Here is a 27,156-nt window from a genome sequence, read left to right on the forward strand (position 1 = left end):
TAGAAATCTGCATGAATGTACGTTGCTTTCATGCTTTTCTTTATGAAGTAATTAATCACTACTCGAATCTCGATTTTTTTTACATCTTCGCAAAGCAATACGCGGGAACAACAACAGAGCAACGTCACCGCCACAGCTCTCTTCCAAGAGCACTGACGTGGCACGTGTTTACAGGCAACAAACAGTCCAATGAATATCACGTGGAGAACTCGTTGCGCTAGCGCTGACCTCTCGTGGTGATTTCGAGAACTTTTCAAACCACCGTCGTATTACACCACATGGAGTGAACTTACTATCTCTCGAGGACTGTACTTGATCACGGAGGTGTGAAGCTACGGCAGAGAAGCGTTTCCCAGACGAGACAGACGCAACAGTTTTAGTCGAAGTCAGCAACAACAGCGTTTTCTGAAGTTATGAGATTTACCTTTTCGGTTCAGTTTATGGGGCCGAGATGCCTCTCAAGTGGGGCGGACTTCAGCGAATAGGAACTGTTGCTATTTTTGTAAGCTTCTCCTTCCTATACGTTAGTTTATGGTGGTTGGCCACTAGTTTTTCAGGGGCCAAAATGTCTTCTCCACTTCCATCTCGCCGTCTACAGCCAGCGGTGGGGTTCGTTTGAGATTATAACGTTTGATGTCCTCCCTACCACTAGTTCTCTTTGTTAAAACAATTTCCTGCCTCCCTTCGATTATAACCATCGCTCTCTGCTCGACAGTTTGTTGCTGTTAACGAATAGGAAGCTTGCATTCCAAGCCGAAATGGTAGCATGTACGTACGAACTTCAATGGTGGCAACTACTTATTTAGAGCTCGTACAAAATAGATACGCGTTGCAAAGTTTTACTGTCCTTCAAAGTAGTCACCAGCATTGTGCGGAACCCGTTGCCAGCGATGTGGGAGGCGTAGTACACCGTCAGCAAAGCCTGTTCTGTTGATGGTGCAAATGGAACGGTCTACTGCCTGTCGACTCTCTGGAACAGTTCTGAAGCGAATGCGACGATGTGGTTCCTTTATCTTCAGAATCAAATCAAAGTCACAACGATTTAAGTCCGGGGATTATGGTGGATGGTACAGTACTTCGCAGTTCCATCGACCGAGCAGAGTAGCCACAACTTGCGCTGTATGCTGCCGCGCATTATCATACAAAATGATGGATGGATTGCGCAGAAAGTGTCGCCGCATCTTTCGCAAAGCTGTGCATTAACGGTGGAGTTGGCTTCAAAACTGTTCCAGAAATTCGACAGGCAGTAGACCGCTCCATTCGCACCATCAAAAGAACGGGCTCTGCTATCGGTATACTGCGCCTTCCACATCGGTGGCAACGGGTTCTACACCACTCTGGTGACTACTTTGAAGGACAGTAACAGATGCAAACATGTGACTCTTTTGTATCGGTTGTGAATAAATAGTTGCCTTTATTTAAGTTCCAACCCTCGTAGTAGCCAACCCTCATATTACCGCTGCCGGTTGTCATTTTGAACACAAACTGTGATGGTCAGCTGTCTCGTTACTTGTCAGAGTTCACATATGTAGTGTATTCACTTGTGTTGTTCTTTAGTATGAGGTGCCACAGGTATTCTACAAGTGTCGGTGTTGGAACTTGTCAAAATACGATATCTCGTAAATCTACTTGCACTAGAGCCCTTCAACAAACACCAGTAACATTCTAGTGTATCCTACTCTTCGTTTGTTAATGTCAATAGGCCTTGTTCCAGTTAGAAAAGAGTATGTTGGCACAGAATATACATTTTCTAAGTATTATTACCATCTGTTTATTGGCTAACAATACGAATCCCTTACTGCCAATCCATGCTGTGAAAACTGCACGTCAATGCGAATTACGAGACGTCAAGTATGAAAAGGATAAGTTAGGTATCCTCCTCTAACTGGAATCAGTGTTCCATGTACAAGATCTTGTCGCCGATGGGTCGTTAAGCCCCAAGCTCCCCCCTTATCCTTTCTGTTCTGACCTTCCTACTCTCCTGAGAAAGTTCAGATGATGCTCTTATCTTAAACTATAAACATCCTTATGTTTCACTTCTGAACTTCCTACAAACTCAAGCCAAATTTGTAGTAAAATTGGAAATTTGTGGTAAATTGTATCGGACCAAACCGCTGAGGTCATCGATCTCTAGGCTTACACACTACTTAATCTAAGTTAAACTACCTTAAGCTAAGAACAACACACACACCCGTGCCCGAGGGAGGACTCGAACGTCCGAGGGTGAGGGAAGGGAGGGGGGGGGGGGGGGACCTGTGCAAACCATAGCAAGGCGCCTTTGACCTCACGGCCACCACGCACGGCAAATTGGTAGAATAGCAGTACAGGAAAGTATACAATGCCTTGCTTCTCAATGGTTGTTAGTAAATATTTTCACCAAATCAAAGCAAGTGTTTCTCTCAAAATCTTTCTCACTCAGGCAATTTGGTAATTAATTGACATTTCTGTATTTTGTATTTTCGTTCCCTGGCGGGGCGCTCACCATAGTGCTATACCCATTTTCAAAGCATGCTCGTTCCTTAGTTTTATTAACATCCAATTTTATTTAAATTTTTCTCATATGGTGTACAGCAAAGAAAGACAAGTCACCAGTTATTGTTTTCTGTGTCTCATGTGTCTCCTTTCTTGTGAAGCACATTAATTACGGAATTGTTCTTGTTCTGGGCGTTATCTTCCTCCGTAAATATGCAGTACTTTGCTGCAGCAGTAGTCATTGCTATTAGAGGACCATTAATTGCCAGTGCCTTCGCTTTATCGTGCATCCAATATACGCCTAATGTGGCATTATTTGAAAATGTCATTTGAAAATGTCAATTACAACACCCGAATAGCATTAAGGGCCACATCAAGCTTACGATGGAAGTCGAGACAGATGGTGCATTGGCCCTTCCTTGAGGTCCTTGTTCGACGACAAACCAATGGGCACCTCAGCCACAGTGTCTATAGGTAACCGACACACACATATCGATATCTGCACGCTCTCGGCCACCACCATCTGGCTCAAGAACGTGGCGTTCTGAATACCCTCGTCCATCGTGCTAAAGTCGTCTCAGACGCCGACAGACCGCTACTAGAACTGGTACAGCCACGGACAAGTGTCACAGGCTATATCTGGTGTGACGCGCAAGAAACACACCAACAGAGGAGAGAACACCACCGAAGACGAAAGCAAGACACTTGTGTTTTTGCATTTATGTGGGGTAGTGTCGGGAAAGATTAGTCCATCGGTTTTCAGGCCCCCAGCCAAATTTCGACAGCTCATGATTCCTGTGAAGATGATCTAGGGCTTATAACGCATGGAGTGTACAAGATACCATGTCATTGTGGCTATTACTATGTCGGTCAAACAGTAAGCACTGAGGAGCAACGACGGACTGAACAAGAGAGGTGCTTACGCCTACGCTATCCAAGAAAATGAGCCGTGGCAGAGCTCGTCTTAGAAAATGGACACCGAATTGTATTCGACGAAACATCTGTCGTTATGAGGACGAAGGGATTTTGGGATATCGTTCTAAAAGAAGCTATTGAAATAGAAACCTCTGAACACACCATCAACAAGGACGGCGGTTTGCGGCCATCGCGAGGTTAAAACGGGCGCGACGGACGCGGGATGAAAACTTTACCATATACGGCGAAGAAGTGAGCACTAGTGACGTCGCAGCCAGCAGAGCGGCTGTATAAAGACGCGGCCACGGCGTCACAGTAGTCACTCTTACCGCGTGACAGTGACTGAGGAGAGCTCGGTCGAAAGCCACCTGACGCGACTGGAAGCCAGGGAGGATTTTATTAATTCACATCGCCGCGAAACCATGCATTCAAAGACTTAATTTTTTCATTATTATCTCTCTGAATGCATAATACATTCCTTGAATTGTTTTTATTTTACTAACTTGATCAGCAGGGTTTATTCTGGACCAGACTTATGCACATGCAAAGCGTTTTGTTCTACATTTTGCCTAAATGATTATAATACAGACAATAATTATAATACAAATACCAGCAATGACGGTGGTAATAGAAGTGATGAAGTAATTTGAAGAAAGAATTGCATATATCTTGTGCCATTTACAGTAATAGAGCTGTCTCGAAACTAATACTAACCATGATGTCAACACTGCTATTACTACTACTACTACTAGTACCACCACTACAACTAATAATAATAATAATAATAATAATAATAATAATAATAATAATAGTGAATAGTGATGGTGGAAAACGGAGTGCAGGCACGGGTCAACACATGTTAGATATTATTACATAATGCGTTCTAGCAGAGAAACTTATATAAGACTTTTCGAAATGAGAAAATGATAGGAAACCATACAAATCTTTAAACATGTGAAGTAAAATCAATTCAAAGTATACGCTCGTTTAACGATTTTGTTAAGGACTCTTTCCTTCTTCTTAAAAATGATCAGGCTATTGCCCGGTCAAAAATACACAAACAGAGTCACTCCAGTCTTCCAACACCTATTTCCTCATTTGATACGTAGTTCAGGATCATCTGGGGAATTTTATGACCAGACTTTCTCATGTCTCCTATTCCCACGATACATTTGAACTTTTTCTTTTATGTTCAAAATATTTTGTTCTGTTCTAATACGAGTATCTTCATATTTCTAATCATGTCTCTTCTTGTGCAGTGCTTCTTCCTCCTGATGAACCTAATTTCTGCTGTTTGTTCATAATGGCTCAATGTCTGTTAATCGTACGACAGACACCTTGTGAGTGTTTTATTTTCAGTTGTAATTATGTAATAGGCGTATTTAAACTGCTTTAGCATGTAATTATCTGAACTGTTTCTTATTTAAATTGTTTTGTTAATTAAATTGCATTGTGTATTATTGAGAAAGAGCGGGAAACCGCGCATAGATACATTTTGAGAAAGAGCGGGAAACAGCGCGCAGTAATACATCTGTAATGGTAGCAGGGATTGTCTGCACCAAAAACCATTGTTGGCGGCGAGACCGCACTTTTGTAGCATTGAGCGTTGGAAGCGAGCAGTTGCGAGTAAGATGTGAGACGAGGCAGTCGTAGCTAGCGAGACATGAGAGGAGGTCGCTGTAAGCGAGGTATGAATTAACACTTTGAAAGAAGCGGTGTGCTCGCCAGCCACTCGCTATATGTAGCGCAATGCTAGTTTTTAAGAATTTTTGTAAAGAACTATGCCCCTTGTAATTGTTTGTCAAGATCGTTCTCAGAATATAGTTATGTAATTTTGATGGAAAATTAGGTATGTAGCGCAACGCTACTTTTTAAGAATTTTTGTAAAGAACTATACCCCTTGTAATTGTTTGTCAAGATCGTTCTCAGAATATAGTTAACTTCTACCAGATTAAATGCATTAAGAATTTTCTATCCCAAAATCATTCACGTAAATGCTTTACGGAATTTATTGTTATCTTAAAAGAAAAGTCTAAACTGAGCTTCAGCTTTTATCAAATCTAAATTAACTTCAACTTAAAGAATTCCAGTCACAAAGTATTATGAAACTCCACCAGCAGCTTATAATTATGTTAAAGAGAAGTAAGTATATTCATTCCACAGTTTGCTGTAGCAGTCAGATGGCGATCCAGTATAAATAATTAAAGGTAAGAATCAGTCTTAATAATTTCAGGTAACGACTGAGGGCCACGGCGACAACACATTTTATGTTTCGTCGTAATAATCAGCAGGTAGTCTTGACAGAGCAGCAGTTAAAAGATTTTAAGAGACGCAGCGTTCAGTCAGCAAGCAAACGTTCATCCAATATTAGACGGGAAGGTTTCACTTGAAATTCGTACATAAATCCTGTCATTGTTCCTGGAACATTGGCAAAAACTGCTTTGTGTTGTACCAGAATATTTTCAAGTTCTGTGCGTTCTGCGTCGCATTTTGCTACACTATTGTCTACCTTGCGTGTAATTGTCTCGAACATATTGTACTCCTGTTCCTCTACCAAGTCATTATTAAGTGTGTTCGTGTATAGTGCGATATAACAATCGTTATCTTGAGAATCAGTAATAATCTCGATCGTGTGCATATTTTGTTCTTCGGAGGATACTGTGTTTTGAAATCTTACGATCACTTCCCTGTTTTCCTTTTGTAGTGTGAGGTATGACGATTTGAAGTCAATCTTCGCATCGTACTGAACAAGAAAATTTATTCCTAATATCATGTCTGTTGTTAAATTCGGAACTATCCAACAATCACTGTGGAACGTTTCCCCTGCAAAAACAAATGTTAATTGTGTCTGTCTTTTAACTTCAATGCCTTTTCCTGCAAAAGCTCCCTTGACCTTCGTTCTGTTTAAAGGAAATACTGGGTAATCATTATTGCTATTGCATCTGTTAAATGTGTCTTCGTTAATTACGCACATAGGTGAACCTGAATCAATTATCGCTAAAATATTGTGCGACTGTAAATTTATCTCTATTATTGGGTGATATATTGTTTTCTGTAGGATTGGTTTTTCCTGTAACAATGTGTCTCTCACGTCGTCAAATGTAATGGCATTTTCGGTCGTTATGTTTTCTCTGTGTGATTTCATAGTATCGACATTAAGAGATTCATTGCAGGTTTTCTCTAGTCATAATTCTTCCGATATGTGATTTTCAGCTTGGGAGTTTGGTATGTGTTCTATCAACTGTACAGTTCTGCCGTTTTGATTATCAGCAGTGTCTGGTGGATGAAATCTGGTGTCTGGTACATTCATACGGTAACGCAGCTATTGGGCCCTGTTGTAGTTTCCGTTAAAATTGTCATTGTGGAACGTCCTCGGCGGTCTGTGTTCGTTTTCTTTTCTCCTGTCGTTATAACTGTGACTGTACGGCAGCCCACCTGCACCCCGTAGAAACGTTTGTTTTTGTTCATTTTGCGGTCGACCCGCGTAATGGCCTTCCCCGGTCGCATTATCTGAGCGATGATTCATATGGAAATTTGACCTATTCGGTTGCGTGTTAAGTCTCGGATTCTGTTGCTGTCCTGAATATAAATTTACCGTGTCAGTATAATGTTTTTCATTACTCCTGTTTTCGTTGTCATTTTCTCTGCGAAAGCGTTTACTCGGATTGTTATTACCAAATCGTGTTTGTTCAAAAGTAGCTGAGTTTGTTTTTTTTCCGTTCTGTCGTGAAAAATTTTTGTTAACAAATGCGTAGTCTGCCTGGTGTGCTTCTAATAGTTGTAAGATGTCTCTAAAAGCGGATACATTGTCCTTTTGTTACCCTGTCAGTAATGACACTTTCAAAGCTCTGGGCAGTTTTGAAATGCAAAGCTGTATTAATGCCGATTGACTGTATGGCTCGTTGAGGTACTGGTTCTGTTCCACCATGTACTCGAAAAATTGTGTGATTGTTGGAAAGGTAGAATTTTCAAAGTTTGGCAAACTAAGTAGCCGATCTTTGATGCTGTTTTGTGTAGTGTCAGACCAATATGCTGATAAAAATGCTTCCTCAAATGCTTCTACGGAAAAACATTGTCTAGCAATTGGTCGCATTCGTCGTGCTGGTTCTCCTTCAAGAAAACTGACAATAAATTCTAACTTATGTTGTACTGAAAGAAAATGTTTGTGATCAAAACTGTCATGTCTGTGTGTGTAAGTGTTGTCGTATTGTCTTGAATATGGATTCGGGTGTCTTTCTTCCTGGGTAAAATCTCTTACTCTCTGAAGTCTACCAACATTATATGTATTATGGATCTGAGGCATTTCGTAACGGTGTGTGTTCTGTTGAAAATGATTATGTGCGGCGGTTTCTTGTGCGTCCGCTATCTCTTGCTGTAGAGAATTTATTTGCTGATGCAATGAATCATTACGCGATTTTAGATCTGTGATAGTTTGTTGTATATTTGTCAATGGCGTGTTATTACTATTAGAGTTCTGTTGCACTGGGACTGGTGCAGTGTCGTCTGATCTCTCGTCATTGTTAGTATCTCAAAGATCTATTCTTGTAGTGAGTTCATTGATCTTTTCTGTCAGTTCGTTTCGTAATTTACGGTTGCTTTTGGTGACTTTCTTAAAATCTGCCTTTAAATTTTCTGTGTCATGGTTAATTTCTATGTGTTCTATTTTGTCAGTTAGTGTCTGAACGTCCTCTGTTAATTTATCTTTAACATTCTGGATTTCAGTGTCTGTAGAAGTTTTCACATCGATTGTCTGTGTTTGGATTTCTGTAAGCCTGTCTTGTATTTGATTATTTGTTTCTTTGACCGTTTCGATTTCTTCCGAGATCGACTGTATGTGATTGTCTACATATGTTTTGCCCTGGGCAAACACTTTCTTTTTGTCGTCCTGACGCTGTTTAGTGATTGTTTGTAGTAATTCTTTTCGTTCTTTATCCTGCGATCGCACCAGTTTACGGTGACGTATCAAACAGTTTTCTGTGTGATTGTTAAAACGTTCATCAATCTGAGCGTTTTGTTTAGCAAAGTTTTCTGTCATTGTTTCCCGTATACTAACTGCAAATGTTGCTTGGTTATCGGATATTTCTTGAATTTTGTCGCGTAATTCTTGTGTTGATTGTGAACATTTTTCAGCGACTGTTTGAATTTCTACTTTGATTTCGTGTTTTAGATTTTGGTACATGTTGTCTAATTTCTGATCTGTGTGTGCGTGTTCTGCCTTAATTTCGTTTTTTAGATCTTGTGACCTTTTTTCTAATTCTTGTGACCCTCTGTTAAAGTTTTGATTCATGTCTTGTCTCATTTGTAGCAAAAATGCCATTATTGGATCCGTTTCGGATTGACTTCTGTGTGTATTTGTATTCGTTGTTAAAGGCTGTAGATCTGTGTTCATTTGAACATCCTCAGATGATTGTGACTGCGTCACGTTTTCCGTAATTTCGGAATTTTGGTCATGAGAACTGTTGGATCTGCTACGCAGGTTGTGTAGCTGTGTACCGTTTCAATCTAAATCAGTGCTTAATGGAGTCTCTCTGTCTGACTGCATTGTAGTGGTTTCGTTACTGAAACTGTTATGTCTACTATGCGGAATTTGTGACTGTGTACCGTCTGTTGCATTTAATGCCAAATTATTTTGCACTACCGTTTCATTGTCTGTGGGCATTTCTGAAGTTACTTGTTCGTTAAACGCTTCCATATTGTTACAGTTATTAAATGTCTGTTCACCTAACGTTTCAGAATCAGGGTTTTCACACGTATTATTACTGCCTATTCCAGAAAAGAATCTCTCGTCAGTATTTTGTACAGTTTTATCAGTTTGAGAACGAGTAATTATTCTGCGGGACATTGTCTATAATCATCACACGCAACAAAAAGTTTTATCAGTTTGAGAACGAGTAATTATTCTGCGGGACATTGTCTATAATCATCACACGCAACAAAATATATCACTGTTCAAAGCGGATTCAACACTGAACAAACACTTTTCAACGCCGAATCAATAAAGCAAACAGAATTGCCGATGACCTGTGAATAAAAGTTATACACTTTAGTATATGCGTTGCGCCACTTAACAGTAACTTATTCACACTATTATCAAAGTCAGTATATTCATATCCACAGTAGATTCACTAAAATGTCGTACTGAATGGATATCGCCAAGTGAAACCTTCCCGTCTAATATTGGATGAACGTTTGCTTGCTGACTGAACGCTGCGTCTCTTAAAATCTTTTAACTGCTGCTCTGTCAAGACTACCTGCTGATTATTACGACGAAACATAAAATGTGTTGTCGCCGTGGCCCTCAGTCGTTACCTGAAATTATTAAGACTGATTCTTACCTTTAATTATTTATACTGGATCGCCATCTGACTGCTACAGCAAACTGTGGAATGAATATACTTACTTCTCTTTAACATAATTATAAGCTGCTGGTGGAGTTTCATAATACTTTGTGACTGGAATTCTTTAAGTTGAAGTTAATTTAGATTTGATAAAAGCTGAAGCTCAGTTTAGACTTTTCTTTTAAGATAACAATAAATTCCGTAAAGCATTTACGTGAATGATTTTGGGATAGAAAATTCTTAATGCATTTAATCTGGTAGAAGTTAACTATATTCTGAGAACGATCTTGACAAACAATTACAAGGGGTATAGTTCTTTACAAAAATTCTTAAAAAGTAGCGTTGCACTACATACCTAATTTTCCATCAAAATTACATAACTATATTCTGAGAACGATCTTGACAAACAATTACAAGGGGCATAGTTCTTTACAAAAATTCTTAAAAACTAGCATTGCGCTACATATAGCGAGTGGCTGGCGAGCACACCGCTTCTTTCAAAGTGTTAATTCATACCTCGCTTACAGCGACCTCCTCTCATGTCTCGCTAGCTACGACTGCCTCGTCTCACATCTTACTCGCAACTGCTCGCTTCCAACGCTCAATGCTACAAAAGTGCGGTCTCGCCGCCAACAATGGTTTTTGGTGCAGACAATCCCTTCTACCATTACAGATGTATTACTGCGCGCTGTTTCCCGCTCTTTCTCAAAATGTATCTATGCGCGGTTTCCCGCTCTTTCTCAATAATACACTATGCAATTTAATTAACAAAACAATTTAAATAAGAAACAGTTCAGATAATTACATGCTAAAACAGTTTAAATACGTGTATGGCTCGTTGAGGTACTGGTTCTGTTCCACCATGTACTCGAAAAATTGTGTGATTGTTGGAAAGGTAGAATTTTCAAAGTTTGGCAAACTAAGTAGCCGATCTTTGATGCTGTTTTGTGTAGTGTCAGACCAATATCCTGATAAAAATGCTTCCTCAAATGCTTCTACGGAAAAACATTGTCTAGCAATTGGTCGCATTCGTCGTGCTGGTTCTCCTTCAAGAAAACTGACAATAAATTCTAACTTATGTTGTACTGGCCATGATGGTGGAAGTGCTCCCCTGAACTGTTGGATAAAATCCAACGGATGTATTTGCGCCCTGTCGTTTTTAAATGTTTTAAACTTTCTAACTGAAAGAAAATGTTTGTGATCAAAACTGTCATGTCTGTTAGGAATAAATTTTCTTGTTCAGTACGATGCGAAGATTGACTTCAAATCGTCATACCTCACACTACAAAAGGAAAACAGGGAAGTGATCGTAAGATTTCAAAACACAGTATCCTCCGAAGAACAAAATATGCACACGATCGAGATTATTACTGATTCTCAAGATAACGATTGTTATATCGCACTATACACGAACACACTTAATAATGACTTGGTAGAGGAACAGGAGTACAATATGTTCGAGACAATTACACGCAAGGTAGACAATAGTGTAGCAAAATGCGACGCAGAACGCACAGAACTTGAAAATATTCTGGTACAACACAAAGCAGTTTTTGCCAATGTTCCAGGAACAATGACAGGATTTATGTACGAATTTCAAGTGAAACCTTCCCGTCTAATATTGGATGAACGTTTGCTTGCTGACTGAACGCTGCGTCTCTTAAAATCTTTTAACTGCTGCTCTGTCAAGACTACCTGCTGATTATTACGACGAAACATAAAATGTGTTGTCGCCGTGGCCCTCAGTCGTTACCTGAAATTATTAAGACTGATTCTTACCTTTAATTATTTATACTGGATCGCCATCTGACTGCTACAGCAAACTGTGGAATGAATATACTTACTTCTCTTTAACATAATTATAAGCTGCTGGTGGAGTTTCATAATACTTTGTGACTGGAATTCTTTAAGTTGAAGTTAATTTAGATTTGATAAAAGCTGAAGCTCAGTTTAGACTTTTCTTTTAAGATAACAATAAATTCCGTAAAGCATTTACGTGAATGATTTTGGGATAGAAAATTCTTAATGCATTTAATCTGGTAGAAGTTAACTATATTCTGAGAACGATCTTGACAAACAATTACAAGGGGTATAGTTCTTTACAAAAATTCTTAAAAAGTAGCGTTGCGCTACATACCTAATTTTCCATCAAAATTACATAACTATATTCTGAGAACGATCTTGACAAACAATTACAAGGGGCATAGTTCTTTACAAAAATTCTTAAAAACTAGCATTGCGCTACATATAGCGAGTGGCTGGCGAGCACACCGCTTCTTTCAAAGTGTTAATTCATACCTCGCTTACAGCGACCTCCTCTCATGTCTCGCTAGCTACGACTGCCTCGTCTCACATCTTACTCGCAACTGCTCGCTTCCAACGCTCAATGCTACAAAAGTGCGGTCTCGCCGCCAACAATGGTTTTTGGTGCAGACAATCCCTGCTACCATTACAGATGTATTACTGCGCGCTGTTTCCCGCTCTTTCTCAAAATGTATCTATGCGCGGTTTCCCGCTCTTTCTCAATAATACACAATGCAATTTAATTAACAAAACAATTTAAATAAGAAACAGTTCAGATAATTACATGCTAAAACAGTTTAAATACGCCTATTACATAATTACACAGTAACAAAACTTATCGAAACTTACATAACAGCCGAAGTAAGAAATTCGGGAGATCTGTTCTAAAACGGAATCATGTAAGTTTTTGATCTGACTTTATATTTTCCTCGGAATGCCATGACTTTGGATTAATTACTAGAAACTTTACGTAATATTCCCTGTGTATTTCGTTGAGCTGGTGTTAAGATCTTTGTAGGTTATCTTCATTCTTATGAGTAGTAACGTTGTCATCCACAAACAGATGCACACTCAGGTATGCATCGAGCGCTATCCTCTTTTTTCCATTTACAAAGGGTGAAGTTAATACGTATATATGTCTGTTGACTGGTAGTGAAGCAGGCTTTCCTTGGCGTCTGTACTGTTAACGTTTTGTTATACAGTACAATAGAAAGAATAACTACATTCCAGTTTTCACTACCTCTATTAAATGATAAGGGTATTCACGTTCTGATATCAGTTTTCATACGCTATGACAATTAGCACGGTCAAGAGCCTTCTCAAGATCCGTGACGGCCATATGCGTCTCTAGAGTAAATTATCTGTCTCTTTCTTTAACGTCCTTAATTACAAACACTTGTCCGTGTATGAATGACCTGATGTAAATTCATTTTGTCCTCAGAAATAACAGCTTCTGTGATATTCTTCATGCCGTTATTGACTATCTTTGAGTACAATTTGTATCCATTGTTTAAAAGACTGATGCTACGATCATTTTTACAGTCCTTGCGTTTCCCTTTCTTGAACAGAGAGAGTACTTTTTGTTTTACACTACGTGTAAGAGATATTGCAGTTCCTCCAGCATTAATTTATTAATTGTAAAACCCTTTCATCTCGTGATAAGTCGCCATATTTTATCACTTCAGCATTTACTCCCTACTATCCTGTTCTTTACACCTTTGAAAGCGTCTTGCAGCTGCTACATAATAACTTGATCTACTATTTTGTTGTACACAGTTTCTCCAGCATTGTCTTCGACTTTCCGTGTACACCATAAGTCTGAATAATGATTTATCTGTTGCTCACTGGGTGTGAGTTTGAGTGAGGGTTCTTATCTTCCTTCTTTTATGACCAGACTTTCGCATGTCTCCTATTTCCACGATATATTTGAACATTCTCTTTCATGTTGTAAATATTTAATTCTGTTCTAATACGAGTATCTTCATATTTCTAATCATGTCTCTTCTTGTGCAGTCCTTCTTCCTCCTGATGAACCTAATTTCTGCTGTTTGTTCATAATGGCCCAGTGTCTGTTAATCGTACGACAGACACCTTGTGTGTGTTTTATTTTCTGTAACGAAACTTATTTTCACTATCCTTCTTTATCGTCCTTGTTCAGAGGTTTGATTACTTTGCATGTGCATTGCTATCTACCGTGTACGTCGTTTTCTAAGAAACTAACCAACTTGTCCCATGGCTCTTGATGTGACTTGTGATCGCAGCGTTCCTTTCTATTTCGTACGTTTCTCAAAACTCAGAAGATTTGTCTGTAGAATCTTTGCCCCTACTCCCCCCCCCCCCCCCCACCCTACTTCACCACCAAGGAGACACAGCGTCATTGAAGGCACCTTCAGTGCTGGATGCGGGCATTATTGCACCCTTCGATGAAATCGAGGGCTGTGCCGGCGGTAGCATAGCTCGGAACTGTCCTTCTGTCCTTTAAGTAACGTACCTGTAACAGTTGTGTCACTGTGGTGCCAACCGCTGCTCAAATTGCTCCTGCAGATGTAGTACGATGCACGAGGGCCATACTCTGAACACGATGGTCTCCCACTCGGAAGTGCCACGTGTCTGCCCGGAACCCGGTCTTCCTGCGACCCGTACATTCTCGCGGCCACCGCCGCCGGCAATCACGTAAATTCAGAAGGAACATCCAGCTTCTCCCAGCCCTGTTAGACGACCTCGTTCTAACTCAGTAAGGTGCTGATAATGGCGACTTTGTATCCTTAGAGGAATTCTTGATTAACATCTTCTCACCACTTCCGGTCTCAATGGTAACTATCGCTCACTACCGGACCAGAGTATATTTAAAGTAAACCTCATTTGTATCCTCATACTGTTGTTACTAGTGCCACCCTTATGCTGCTAGCGCTTAATTTCAATAGACATCATCTTCCAGATGTAGGAAAAAAGACTACAAAATTTCGTTTATTTCGCACAACTTCTATTTCGTGTTGCAGTTTTTTTCCATGTCAGTGTATAGATTCAGATTAAAGAGACGAATGAAAATATGTACGAAGTTCGGGACTCAAACAGGGGTCTCCTATTCACTAGGCAGACACGGTAACCACTGCGCCACCCTGGCGCAGAGGCTTTCGGTACTGCACGGACACCGCTAGCACGCCTCCCCTTCAATCCAAATTACCGCCTCAGCTCACTTGGTATCCTCCCTAAACTCGTACAGTATTGCAGAGGATCTCCAACCGAATTGGTTATAATCGATGCGCAATGTCAGCTGTGGATTACGTGGACGTTATTGCCAACCGCTGCGTCACTTCACGCTTGAATCCTTGACAAGGATGGCGTCTTCCTACAGGACAACTGTCCACGTCACAAGAACAGAATCGCGCTGTAATGGCTTGATGACCGTGATAGTTAACTCACATCAGCATCGAAAGAAGCGGAGGATCCTGCCTAAACCCAGTACAAGTTGTATAATCAAACCATAGTTTATGGTTGCAGAGCCTTTATCAAGTCTTATACTTTTCTGTTGTGTGTGGGCTGAGGCGTGAATCGGAGTTTGGAATGAGAAGGAAGGCGTTCTACGGTAGTTCGTACAGTTGTACAAAGCCACTGTGCCAGGGTAGCGTAGTGATTATTATCTGCCTACTAAGCAGGAGACCCGGTTTCGGATCTTGGCTTTGGTGCAAATTTTCATTCCTCGATTCAATCTGCACATATACAAAAAGTTGAAAAGTCAGCCAAGTAGTTGCAAAATAAAGTTTTATTAGCTCTTGACCTAGGTTTCTATATTTGTAAAAATATCTTCAGAAGTAGTGGGCCTTCTTACATCACATTCTGTAACAACTACTTCTGTAAATCGGAATGGGCGACTACGTATTGGAAACCTAACGACAGCGGAAATAGAGGAGCAAGCCCAAGTGCTTCGGAGTACTCCTTTCAGATCACATGGTTGAAAATGGGGCCCCACAGCTGTTGACGTGCTGCCATAGTGATAAAATATTGTTGCAAGGTACAGGATCATCGAGACTGGACTGTGGATCAGTGGAAACGTGTGGCTGTTCAACTGAGTCATATTTCTTGTTATACCAGCTCGATGGCTGAATCTGTATACGCCGTCATACAGGCGTGCAGATGTTCGAAACGTGAACCGTGCCATGAATATAGGTCAGTGTGGACAGTGAGCTAGGACTCCATGGCACCCGTGGTGGTAATCGAAGCGCAATGTCAGCTGTGGATTACGTGGACGTTATTGCGGACAGCTGCGTCACTTTAAGCTTTAATTTTCCTCGACAAGGATGACATCTTCCTACAGGACAACTGTCCACGTCACTAGATCAGAATTGCTCTGTAATGGCTTGATGACCGCGATAGTTAACTGACGTTAACGTCTTAGTCACCAGTTCGCATGATCTGATCCCGATCGAATACATCTGTGATGCTGTCGGACGCTGGGTTCGAGCCTACAAACCATCGGTCAGTAATTTTCGGGAACTGTGTGATTTTTAAGTAGACATCCGCGGCCACATATCTCTGGAAACCTTTAGGACTTTTTTGAATCCATGTCATGCAGAACGGGTTCCACAGGTACACAGTAGTAGCAGTCATTCAAGGAGAACAAGAGGGGTGTTGGGTTGTTTTGGAGAGGAGCCCAGATAACGAGATCATCGGTCTTATCGGATTAGGGAAGGACAGGGAAGGAAGTCGGCCGTGCCCTTTCAAAGTAATCATCCCGGCCTTTGCTTGGAGCGATTTAGGGAAATCACGAAAACCTACATCAGGATGGCCGGACGCGGGATTGAGCCTCGCTCGGTTCAAAGGTAGACCAATAGGCTATTAATCTGCTAATCATAATGTTTCTGCAAAGAAAAGAACAGAACAATAAGGCCATTTGTGAACAATTTAATATGCCCTTCATGTAAAATGACTAGAAAATTAAAGAATAAATAGAAGATGCCCACCTGAGTGACTTAAAAGTAGATGTTCACGGGAAAGTGAAGAAAATTAAATCACTTAATAAAAACAAGTCTTCCAGTCAGCACTGTATACCAATTACGTTCCTTTTCGAGTATGGTGATGCAGTAGTCACATAATTAACGATCATATACAACCGCTTGCCCTCTACGAAAGATCCGTACCCAAAGACTGGAAACCTACAAAAATCACACCAATATTAAAGAAAGGTAGTAGGAGTAATCCACTATATTACAGGCCCATATCATTAACGTCGGTGTCGGTATGCAGCAAAATTTTGAAGCATGTATTGTGTTAGAACATGATGAATTAGCTTCAAGAGAACAGTCTATTGACACATAGTCAACATGGATTTAGAAAACATCGTACTTGTGAAACACAACTAGCTGTTTACATACGCTAATTGTCGAGTGCTATTGGCAAGGGATATATAATTGATTCCGTATTTCTAGTTTTCGAGAAGGCTTTAGGCAATTTACAAGATAAGCGATTTGTGGGGACACTGCTTGCTTGTGGGATGTCCTATCAGTTATTTGATGGGATTCGTGATTTCCTGTCAGAGAGGCCACAGTTCGTAGTAATTGACGGTAAGTCACTAAGTAAAACAGAAGTTATTTCTCGCGTTTCCCAAGGTAGTGTTACAGGTCTTCTATTGTTCCTTATATACATAAATGATTTCGGAGACAATCTGAGCAACCGTCTTAGGTTGTCTGCAGATGATGCTGTCCTTTATCGTCTAGTAAAGCAATCAGAAGATCAAAATAAACTGGAAAATTATTTAGAAAAGATATCTATATGATGCGAAAATTGTTCGTTAACCGTAAATAATGGAATGTGTGAGGTCATCTACGTGAGTGCTAAAAGGAATCCGTTAAACTTGGATTACACGATAAATCAGCCACATTTAAAGCCCGTAAATTCTGCTAAATACCTAGGAGTTACAGTTGCGAACAACTTAAACTGGAAAGAACACGTAGTAATTGTTGCGGGCAAGAGTAAACCAAAGACTGCCTTTTATTGGCAGGACATTTACAAAATGCAGCATATCTACTAAAGAGGCAGACTACACTACGCTTGTCCGTCCTCTTTCCGAGTACTGCTGCCCGATCTGGCATCATTAACATATAGGATTAATGGAGTACATCGAGAAAGGTCAAAGAAGAGCAGAACGTTATATATTACCGCGAAATAGGGGAAAGGCTGTCATTAACATGGTATAGGATTTGGGGTGGACATTATACAAACAAGGGCGTTTTCGTAGCGGCAGTATCTTCTCACGAAATATCGGTCACCAAGACGGCCGGAGTGACAGAGCGGTTCTAGGCGCTACAGTCTGGAGCCACGCGACCACTACGGTCGCAGGTTCGAATCCTACCTCTGGCATGGATGTGTATGATGTCCTTAGGTTAGTTAGGTTTAAGTAGTTCTATGTTCCAGGGGACTGATGACCTTAGTAGTTAAGTCTCATAGTGCTCAGAGCCACTTGAACTACTAAAAGTAATGTAGCTCTCTCATATGAGGCTAAGAACACTGATACACCTTAAGAAGTTACATTACACAATAGACACATACTCGCAAAGATATAATCAGAAATATTCGACTAAGCACGTCCATTGTCACGATAAAAAAGAATTTGCTGGCTTATACGTGTACGCTTATTGGTGAAGAAAATATAATGGTAGAAGAGTTGCAGTGTGGCCATTCGTAATAATTTTCTTCATTAACTGAATTCTCCGACAGTGACTACAAAAAGTTATTTAATGTGTTTTTGCAGAAAATAATGCAAGTCTATTGCTAATTTTTGTTTTTACGATAAATATTTCTTCGAGAAGAGTGGTACTTGATTGGGTAATAGCTTAGTGGAGACAGTAGGCACCGTCTCTATCAATGGTTTAGCTTTATCAAAAAAATACGAAAATAAAACTGTACATTAGGAAAGGTACACTATCACTAGTGTAATAAAGAAATGGCATAACTGGCATAAAACTTAAACGAGTTTCACCGTAAAATTAAATGTAGTGAAGCAATTTAGAAAAAAAGAGATGCATAAAACTTGACAATAAATCGGAAGACTGTGCAACACAAAGGAAGTCTAACTTTAGTCATGTTTTGTAGATCTTACCCAGAAAGGGGACCTAGAGAGACGTAGCTCGAAATGGTTCAAATGGCTCTGAGCACTATGGGACTTAACTGCTGTGGTCATCAGTCCCCTAGACCTCAGAACTACTTAAGTCTAACTAGCCTAAGGACGTCACACACATACATGCCCGAGGCAGGATTCGAACCTGCGACCGTACCGGTCGCGCGGTTGCACACTGTAGCGCGTAGAACCGCTCGGCCACTCTGGCTGGCAGACTTAGCTCTAGACAAGTGTGGTAAGAAAAGGGTTCCGACTATGAATGTGCAAGCAAATCGTCCACAGGGCCCTAAAATTGTTTTTATTGGTTTTATGGTGAACTGAAAGACGCACTTCCATTGCAACAACCTGAAGTAGGAAATGAATCTGGCATCTAAAACGAGACGCGCGTGACGGTAGCTATAGTACTCATTTTGTAATGAAAATAAAAAAGCAGTATGAAGTAAACGGAAGAATCAGTAATGTAAATCAAATTCAGTAAGACTAAATATCCATGATGTGGTATAGCTTTTAAGTCACAAGAAACAAAGCATATATCTCACTACTCATTAGTGTCAGTAAGAGACACATTTTTCATTGTGCTGTAGAGAAGCATGAGAGACTTCTATTTCAGAGCTGAGCGAAAATGTGTGGTTTCGACATGAAAAATAGATCTCTTACGTATGTACAGAGAGTAAATTGCAGCCGACAACTATCAAAATTGTTATCTCAGATAATGTGTGTGTTATCTTCTGAGCCCCCTGTGTTTTCTAGATGGGTTGGCTTCTGTGCTCTAGCTTGTACTGAATATCTAAGAATGCTATTAGAGTATGTGTCACTTGATAGACAACACAACCTAGAAAATTTTCCAACTATTTGCTGTACTTCACTTCAGCATGTGATACGCCTGTCTCTGTAACTTCACTCACAGAGTAACATCACCAAATGTTTTAAAATTTCGGTGTGACCTGTAATTTTGCATGTTATACGCGGTCCTGATTCTATACTTGTAAATAAAATGACTAATTACACGTTGCAGATGGCCGTGAGGTTGACCTGGGCTACATTCTGACACCCATCGACGAAGGCCTTCCTACATCGTGTTCTGAGAGTAACTCTGACGAAGACTGCTTCCACTTCAGCAGGACTAAAATAACCGTCAGCAGGAACGAGAGAGTCAGCCAGTGTGCTACCTTCAGGCAGTGGGCCAACTATTCAACGGCAGTCCTCACCAGCTGCCAGAACCACTCGGGCAGCCACATCTTTGGAGGCCTCGAGCAGTACCGACAGTACTGGCCCATAGAGAACAACGTTTACAGCCAGTATTCGTACGTGACCAAACAGTCAGACCACGTCGGAGTTGCTGTGCGTTACTGGTTGTTCTCTGACGGAAGATTCGTCCATATTCCAGCCCACGTCCCTCTTTTCATCGACCAGAATACCAACGATTCCGTCGACGCTTTATGCTTCATTGCGAAGAACCAGGATCCCTACCCGCCGGAAAGACCGCTCACCGTCTTGGAGTGGGACCTGTGCATGTTCGACGACGCAAGGCAGGCCCACGAGTACGCCGTGCAGAACTACCTGGGCACGCCGACGGGGATCCCAGACGAGCGGATGACCACACACCCCATCTGGTCCACGTGGGCGCGCTACAAGGAAGACGTCGACGACATGAAGGTCAGGCAGATGGCCGCCGAGGTCCTCGCCTATGGCTTCAACAACAGCCAGATTGAAATAGACGACAACTGGGAAACCTGCTACGGGAGCTTCACATTTAATACGACCAAGTTCCCTGACATCAAAACACTCACGAATGACCTACACGCTTTAGGATTCCGTGTTACCCTCTGGATACATCCGTTTGTGAATCGCGGATGCGAGCCCTACCTCTCGGAGGGAATGGCGAACGGCTACTTCGTAAATGACACTAACGGTAGTTCCACTACTAATTGGTGGAATGGAGTCGGCCATATCATCGACTTCACTAATCCTGAAGCAGCAGCGTGGTGGTCGAATCGACTCTGGGTAAGTACCATCATTTCACGTTCCTAGTTTTTTGACGCATCTGCACTCATAAGCAATAGTGTTAGAGGCAGCTTTCTCTATAGGACCTCCTATTGCCGCTATGTCGGCCGCTGCGTGTCGCAGCGAGGACTCTGCGGAAACCATATCCTTTGGGCAGTAGGCTGATCTATGGCCGATCAAATGCCGCCAGTTACTAATGCATATTGCTCTCGATAGCGTAGTAGAAGTCTGCAATATTGCAGAGATCAGAATATATGGGTGGACGGAGGAGACTCTGTTCGGAATCAATAAGGTGGTGCGCTGCTTTGCTGAAAATTCGCCTTTGGGCTACGGTTAACCAACAAACGGACATACATGATCGAACCGAAGGTTCTGTATTGTCGACATTATACTGACGACAAATGGTAAATTTTCCACGAGCATTTGCCAGGAAAATCCTAGGTCACCGTTTGGTGGTAAATGACTGCCGCGGAGACGATGTCCTTGTCCTTATATATCCGAACCAGTGGTGGTGCCTTTAGTGACAGACTATTTTACTACAATCCGTTCTAAGCCCACCGCGTCCACTTCACACCACTATTGTAGGATCCCAATTTCACCTTCAAACTCCAGCTTTAATACGCTGTTGCGGAAATCACGGTCCGTATCATGGCAGAGCCGTCGTACAGTGAGCGTTGTCTGTAGGCCTAATGATAACAGTACTCAAAAGTATGGTGTAGCCCCTGTGCATAAGCAGTTTTGGATCCCAAATTTACCATGAAAGGCCACATGAGTTGTCATTATTTTACTGAGACGGTAAAGACACATTTAACACTGCATCGGGTCAGAGTCCGACAGTACTTTCGCTCAGCTCTACATCTACAACACCCACCTACATGCATAGAGTACTATTTTGTGCGTGACAAAGGGTTATTTTCACTATTGTAAGTTATCTGGCGTTGTGAACCGACACGTCAACGAATAATTATGGTGCGCAAGAAGAGATCGTGTCAACAATCGCCGAACACAATAGGCCTAAAGGAGACGATTGGGAAGGTCCGTCTGGCAGGTAGGAGATGCCCAGTCTTTGCTTTAGTGCGGAACCAATGTCATCGCTTTGACTATCATAGTTTTGCCCCCCGGTCAATCTGGTTTTAACTTTAAGATGCCGCGGTGTGCCTGCTAAAGTCGGTGGAAACGTTCATATTCTCCATGAGAGAATTAGATTCTGCGTTGTCTGCGGCACAAGACACATCACCTGATGGCGATAGGATCCATTACAGTAAGTTGTCGCATTTCACAGGGAGGAGGGAAGAAAGACTTTTCGCTTCTTCTTAAATTTCGTTTGTTTCCAGCCTCTTGAAAGGAAGTAATTTAAATATCCCTCTTTAAACCTCGGTATGATAATACATTTCTAATTTGTTAACGTGGTGTAGGCCTTTCCAAAAGTATAGAATAAACCTTGGTACAAAAGGTTAATCACCACCTTCTATGGGTCTTACAGTCTGCACAGCTCGTAGTCGCTTTCATGGTGGGTTTAGTGGGCGTGACTCCACTTTTGATGCCGAAGTCCACCCTGAAGTAACCAAACAACAGTACACGTGTGAGAGACCCATTCGGCTGTGAAAGGAAGAGTGACTGACAGAGGGGTTCAGTGAGCTGTGGTCGCTGATACCAACTATCCGGCTCTGAGTGTGATAGTTCGACGGAAGTGCAGAAACAGGTTTAAGCAGGGGCATGTACTCTCTTCTAGCTGTCGATGGAAGCAGAAGTGTTGGAACTGTAAACTAAGCTTTTAGGGTGGAGGTTCAAATGGTTCAAATGGCTCTGAACACTATGGGACTTAACTGATGCAGTCATCAGTCCCCTAGAACTGAGAACTACTTAAACCTAATTAACCTAAGGACATCACACACATCCGTGCCCGAGGCAGGATACGAACCTGCGACCGTAGCGGTCGCGCGGCTCCAGACTGTAGCTCCTAGAACCGCTCGGCCACTCCGGCTGGCTTTATGGGGGACGCCTTAGGGTGGTGAATAGTGGCTATCTCATTCTTGTTTAGTCCATTAATATGCCAGCCTCACTTATTTATTGTTTTATTTTAGACATGTCCATTGATTGCCATTTAAAGTTTCAGTAATTATGGTAAATATGATTTCAGCATGTGAGTGTAGACTTTTTCGGCGTACTCTACTGACGAAATCTTCTCGGAATTCCAGCCAGGTGGCTGCGTTGAAATTTTGCAGTGTGTCACCATATTCTGGTGAAGCTACCCGTATATAAGCCCAAGAAGATTTCGATATCAATTTAGCATTCTTATACGTTTGAATTCGCATATATGATTGGGGAATTACTACACTCATGCTCATAAATCAGGGATAATGCTGGTAAAGGATGAAGAAACGCTCTGGTGGACGGTTTACGGGTTTAAATCACCTGGGGGTACGACCATGCGGTGCATTTGAGCTGCGGTCGTCGCACGGTGGCGCTGACAACAGTTCTAATACGCAGAGGTGTGTTGGTGCATGTCAGAGTACGGTGCAGCGAGTAAGTGTGCAGAGGTTTTCAGAAGTGCTAATGGTGACTGTGTGTTGAAAATGGCTCAAAGAACACATATTGATGACGTTACGAGGGGTAGAATGCTAGGGCGACTGGAGGCTGATCAAATACGCAGGTTACAACACCACAAGAAGACCAATATCTCACCATCAGGGCCCGCAGACGGCGACGGAGTACTGTAGGTCGCCTTGCTCGGGACCTTACCGCAACCAATGGAACAGTTGTCTCCAGACACGCAGTCTACAGACGACTGAACAGACATAGTTTATTTGCCGGAGACCTGCAAGGTGCATTCCACTGAACCCTGGTCACAGGAGAGCCCGTAAAGCCTGGTGTCAAGATCACAGAACATGGTCATTGGAAGTGGTCCCACGTTATGTTGACAGAAATGACCTTGAAAGGGACCCGTATGGAGGTCGTGGTTTGATGGTGTGGTTTTGGATTATCATTGGTGCACGAACACTCCTGCATGTCTTTGACAGAGGAACTGTAACAGGTCAGGTGTAACGGGATTTTTGCACCAAGGGTGCAGTGGGTCCCACCTTCCTCTTGATTGATGATAATGCACGGCCACACCGAGCGGCCATCGTGGAGCAGTACCTTGAAACAGAAGATATCAGGCGAATGACCTGCCTATTCTCCAGACCTAAACGCCATCAAGCACATCTGGGATGCTCTCGGTCGACTTTTAGCTGCACGTCTTCAAACCCCTACTTCAGGAGCTCCGACAGGCACTGGTGTAAGAATGGGAGGCTACAACCCCAGCAGCTGCTAGACCACCTGTCCAGAGTATGCCAACCCGTTGTGTGGCCTGTGCACGTGTGCATGATGATCATATCCCATATTGATGTCAGGCTGCATGCGCAGGAAACAGTGGCGTTTTGTAGCACATTTGTTTCGGGACGGTTTTCTCAACTTATCACCAATACCGTGGACTTACAGATCTGTGTCGTGTGTGTTCCCTATGTGCCTATGCTGTTAGCATCAGTTTTGTGTAGTGCTACTTTCTGCAATTATCCTTAATTTATGAGCATGAGTGCAGATGCGTGAGTATCCATGGTAGGTATGCGATACCGGATCAAATAACATGTACCTTTTGAAACAGCAGAAAAAGAATGTCGCTGATCGTCAACAATGCTCTATAATAAAGCAGTATTATAGTGGCCTCCTTTGCACTCCGTCTGAATTTCGTAGTTCTTGGTAGTGAGCTGCAGTGATCTGTTGTGGTAAAACGTTATTCTGGTGATTCGGTTAGTATTTGGACAAAATACGAGAGAAACAAATTGCAAAAGGAGGTAGCGCCTCGCTGTCAGGAACAGATAGGTGATCTATAATTGTCCAGTGATAAATTTTAGTGGAAATTTTCGGCGTGCAGTCTATTGTACTCTTTGTGAGACTTAGCGGAACCCTGATTCAAAAATATTAAAATGCAGTTCTCGAAACAAAATATCACTCTTCCCACGTTGGATGCTCGTTTACTCCATTCACTATGAACTAACATCGATGTGACGATGTTGGAGGCACTAGTATGTAGCCGAAGAAACATCGTAGTGGACTATGGTAAAACGTTATAAAGAAGAGAACTGAAATGCTTCAGATGTGACATCAGAGAAGGAATCTAAAAAAAAACAATAGGCTGATAATATTGTTACTGACAAGGGAACCTCCCCGTCGCACCCCCCTCAGATTTATATATAAGGTGGCACAATGGATAGGCCTTGAAAAACTGAACACAGATCAATCGAGAAAACAGGAAGGTGTGGAACTATGAAAAAATAAGCAAAATATACAAACTGAGTAGTCCATGCTCAAGGTAGGCAACATTAAGGTTGATGTGAGCTCAGGAGCGCCGTGGTCCCGTGGTTAGCGTGAGCAGCTGCGGAAAGAGAGGTCCTTGGTTCAAGTCTTCCCTCTGCGGTGATCTCAAGGAGAGCGTGGATAACAGCACTGAGTGGATGCCTGCGTATCTGCTCCGCAGTTAATACGCCGGACTGTGCTACGCCCAGTGGTGCTGGACACCTCTCGTCGATACCTTGGCAGGGGCGAGGATGGATGGACCCGTCACAGTCCCGACTAGACGGCACGGAGCTTACAGAGGTTGGGAACCTGGTGTTGGTAAACGAGCGCATCACTGAAGTGGCTCTGCCCGTCACAGACTGGGTGCACATGACGGCAACAGCTACTGCAAGATGACGGGCTGGTTTCGATGAGTATAAATACCGCTGCTGTTCGCTGAATTCCTGGTAGTAGTAGTCCTTGTATGTGACGCCGAACGATCTAGAACAGAGGCAACGACCGACTAATGTTATCTGCAGCGGGTCCGGCAATTGAGACTTGAGTAAGACTGGTCCGACCCCAGATCTGTCGACACAGGAGCGGTTGCTGCGTCTGATCAAAGCAGTACAGTGACCAGCGGCGGAAGGATGTAGTTGTTGCATGATACTATTTCTGGGCTCTATCTTGTGCTTCAAGTTGTGCTGTAGTTTTATATTCCTTGCAAGAACAACCACGTAAACTTAGCTGTGGTAAGGCACATTGTACGTTCAGATTGACTGAAAGAGCCGTAAGGAGGAGTAAACCAACACGAAACAGATCGCTTACAAAATTCATCTTATCAGTTTTTTATTATTTTTGGTCGCTTTTGAACATAAGCGTTGGATTAATCGTCGTGAGAGAAATATTTGTTAACGAGCTGTACAACTCGTCACGGGCTTATTTTGTCAGCGTAAAAGTATCACTACATACTGTGAAAATTATTCTGTGTAAGGTTTCTTTCGTAAGAACGCGCAGCGATGTCACCCCTGCAAAAAGCATTATTTAAACTGCAAGGAGCAGAGCCGTCTACTTTGCAATTGCGGCGATGTCTGTGACAGTTTGTGCTGCAACTTGAAATTAACTAAATGATGTGCTAGTTAACATGTAGTAGTAGTAGTAGTAGTAGTTTTATTCATCCGTAGATCTCTTTTTACAAGGATATAGGACATGTCAAAGTATTTACAAGCTTAGATCAATTTACAATAAGCTAATTCGTATACACATATATTTACAGACTTCTAGTTAGAGACAATCATTAGATTTTACTCCTGGTATACAATAATTTATTTACAAATAACTCATTAAATAATGTAATGCCACACTATTCACTCATATTTCACTATCAGTCACTGCACACACTATACACACATTGTTTCATAACACTTCACTCACTACATACACACACACACACACACAGGTGATCCTTGGGCCATTTTCCCCCCAGGGGCTCAGCATTCACTTGCTGAGTACGGGCTTGGCGACCCCGGGGTCCTGAGCTGGGGACTGGTCTGCGCCGCCAGTGTCCTGTCACCGTAACCCCCGGACATGCTTCAGCGACCACCGTACGGCGCGGCGGTGAAATGTTGTGTGCTGCGGGGAATGGTAATCTTGGCTTGACCGCCTGGATTGCGAGGAAGGCCAACCTCTATAAAAACCCCTCAATCTTTCGGTGTGCTCCGCGCCTAGAAGATGCATGGCTGTTGGGGTGGAACAGTCGCAAGCGGGCAACCTCTGGGGCACCTGCCGCACCCCAGTTGTATAAGGCTTACTCAGGCACGCGGGGCTCTGTCTGAGCGGACTTTTAGTTCCCTAGCTGCTCGTGGGACCACAATGGACCCTTCGACCTCTACATTTCCCCCTACCAGTGGCTTGGGTGGGCCGCTGGTAGGAAAACACACCCAATCGAAAAAGCGGCTACGCGCTGCGAGTCCTCCAGCGCCTGGTGTTGCTAGAGATTTAACAGAATGTAGTAACGGAGCACATGCTGATAATCAGAATGTGTTTTTGATTATTAAAAGGAAGGAGGGTAGCTTTGAGAGGGTTTCTCCCTTTTACATCCACAAGGGCCTTGAGGGAATTGCAGGAACACTGAAATCTGTAAAGCGACTGCGCAATGGGACTCTGTTAGTTGAAACTTCTAGTTCCCGTCAAGTCGCT

General features: G+C 42.2%; 1 protein-coding gene across 1 annotated transcript in view; it reads left to right on the forward strand.

Moving 5' to 3' along the window:
• LOC126282311 (myogenesis-regulating glycosidase-like) overlaps nt 1–27,156 on the forward strand; it is a 54,879-nt gene that overhangs the window by 4,787 nt on the left and 22,936 nt on the right. Inside the window, exon 2 of the mRNA XM_049981967.1 lies at nt 19,658–20,646. Coding sequence (XP_049837924.1) covers nt 19,658–20,646 — 989 coding nt within the window. The remainder of the gene's footprint in view (nt 1–19,657; nt 20,647–27,156) is intronic.

Source organism: Schistocerca gregaria, chromosome 7 (assembly GCF_023897955.1).
Source record: "Schistocerca gregaria isolate iqSchGreg1 chromosome 7, iqSchGreg1.2, whole genome shotgun sequence".
In the NCBI taxonomy this organism is placed as follows: Eukaryota; Metazoa; Arthropoda; class Insecta; order Orthoptera; family Acrididae; genus Schistocerca; species Schistocerca gregaria.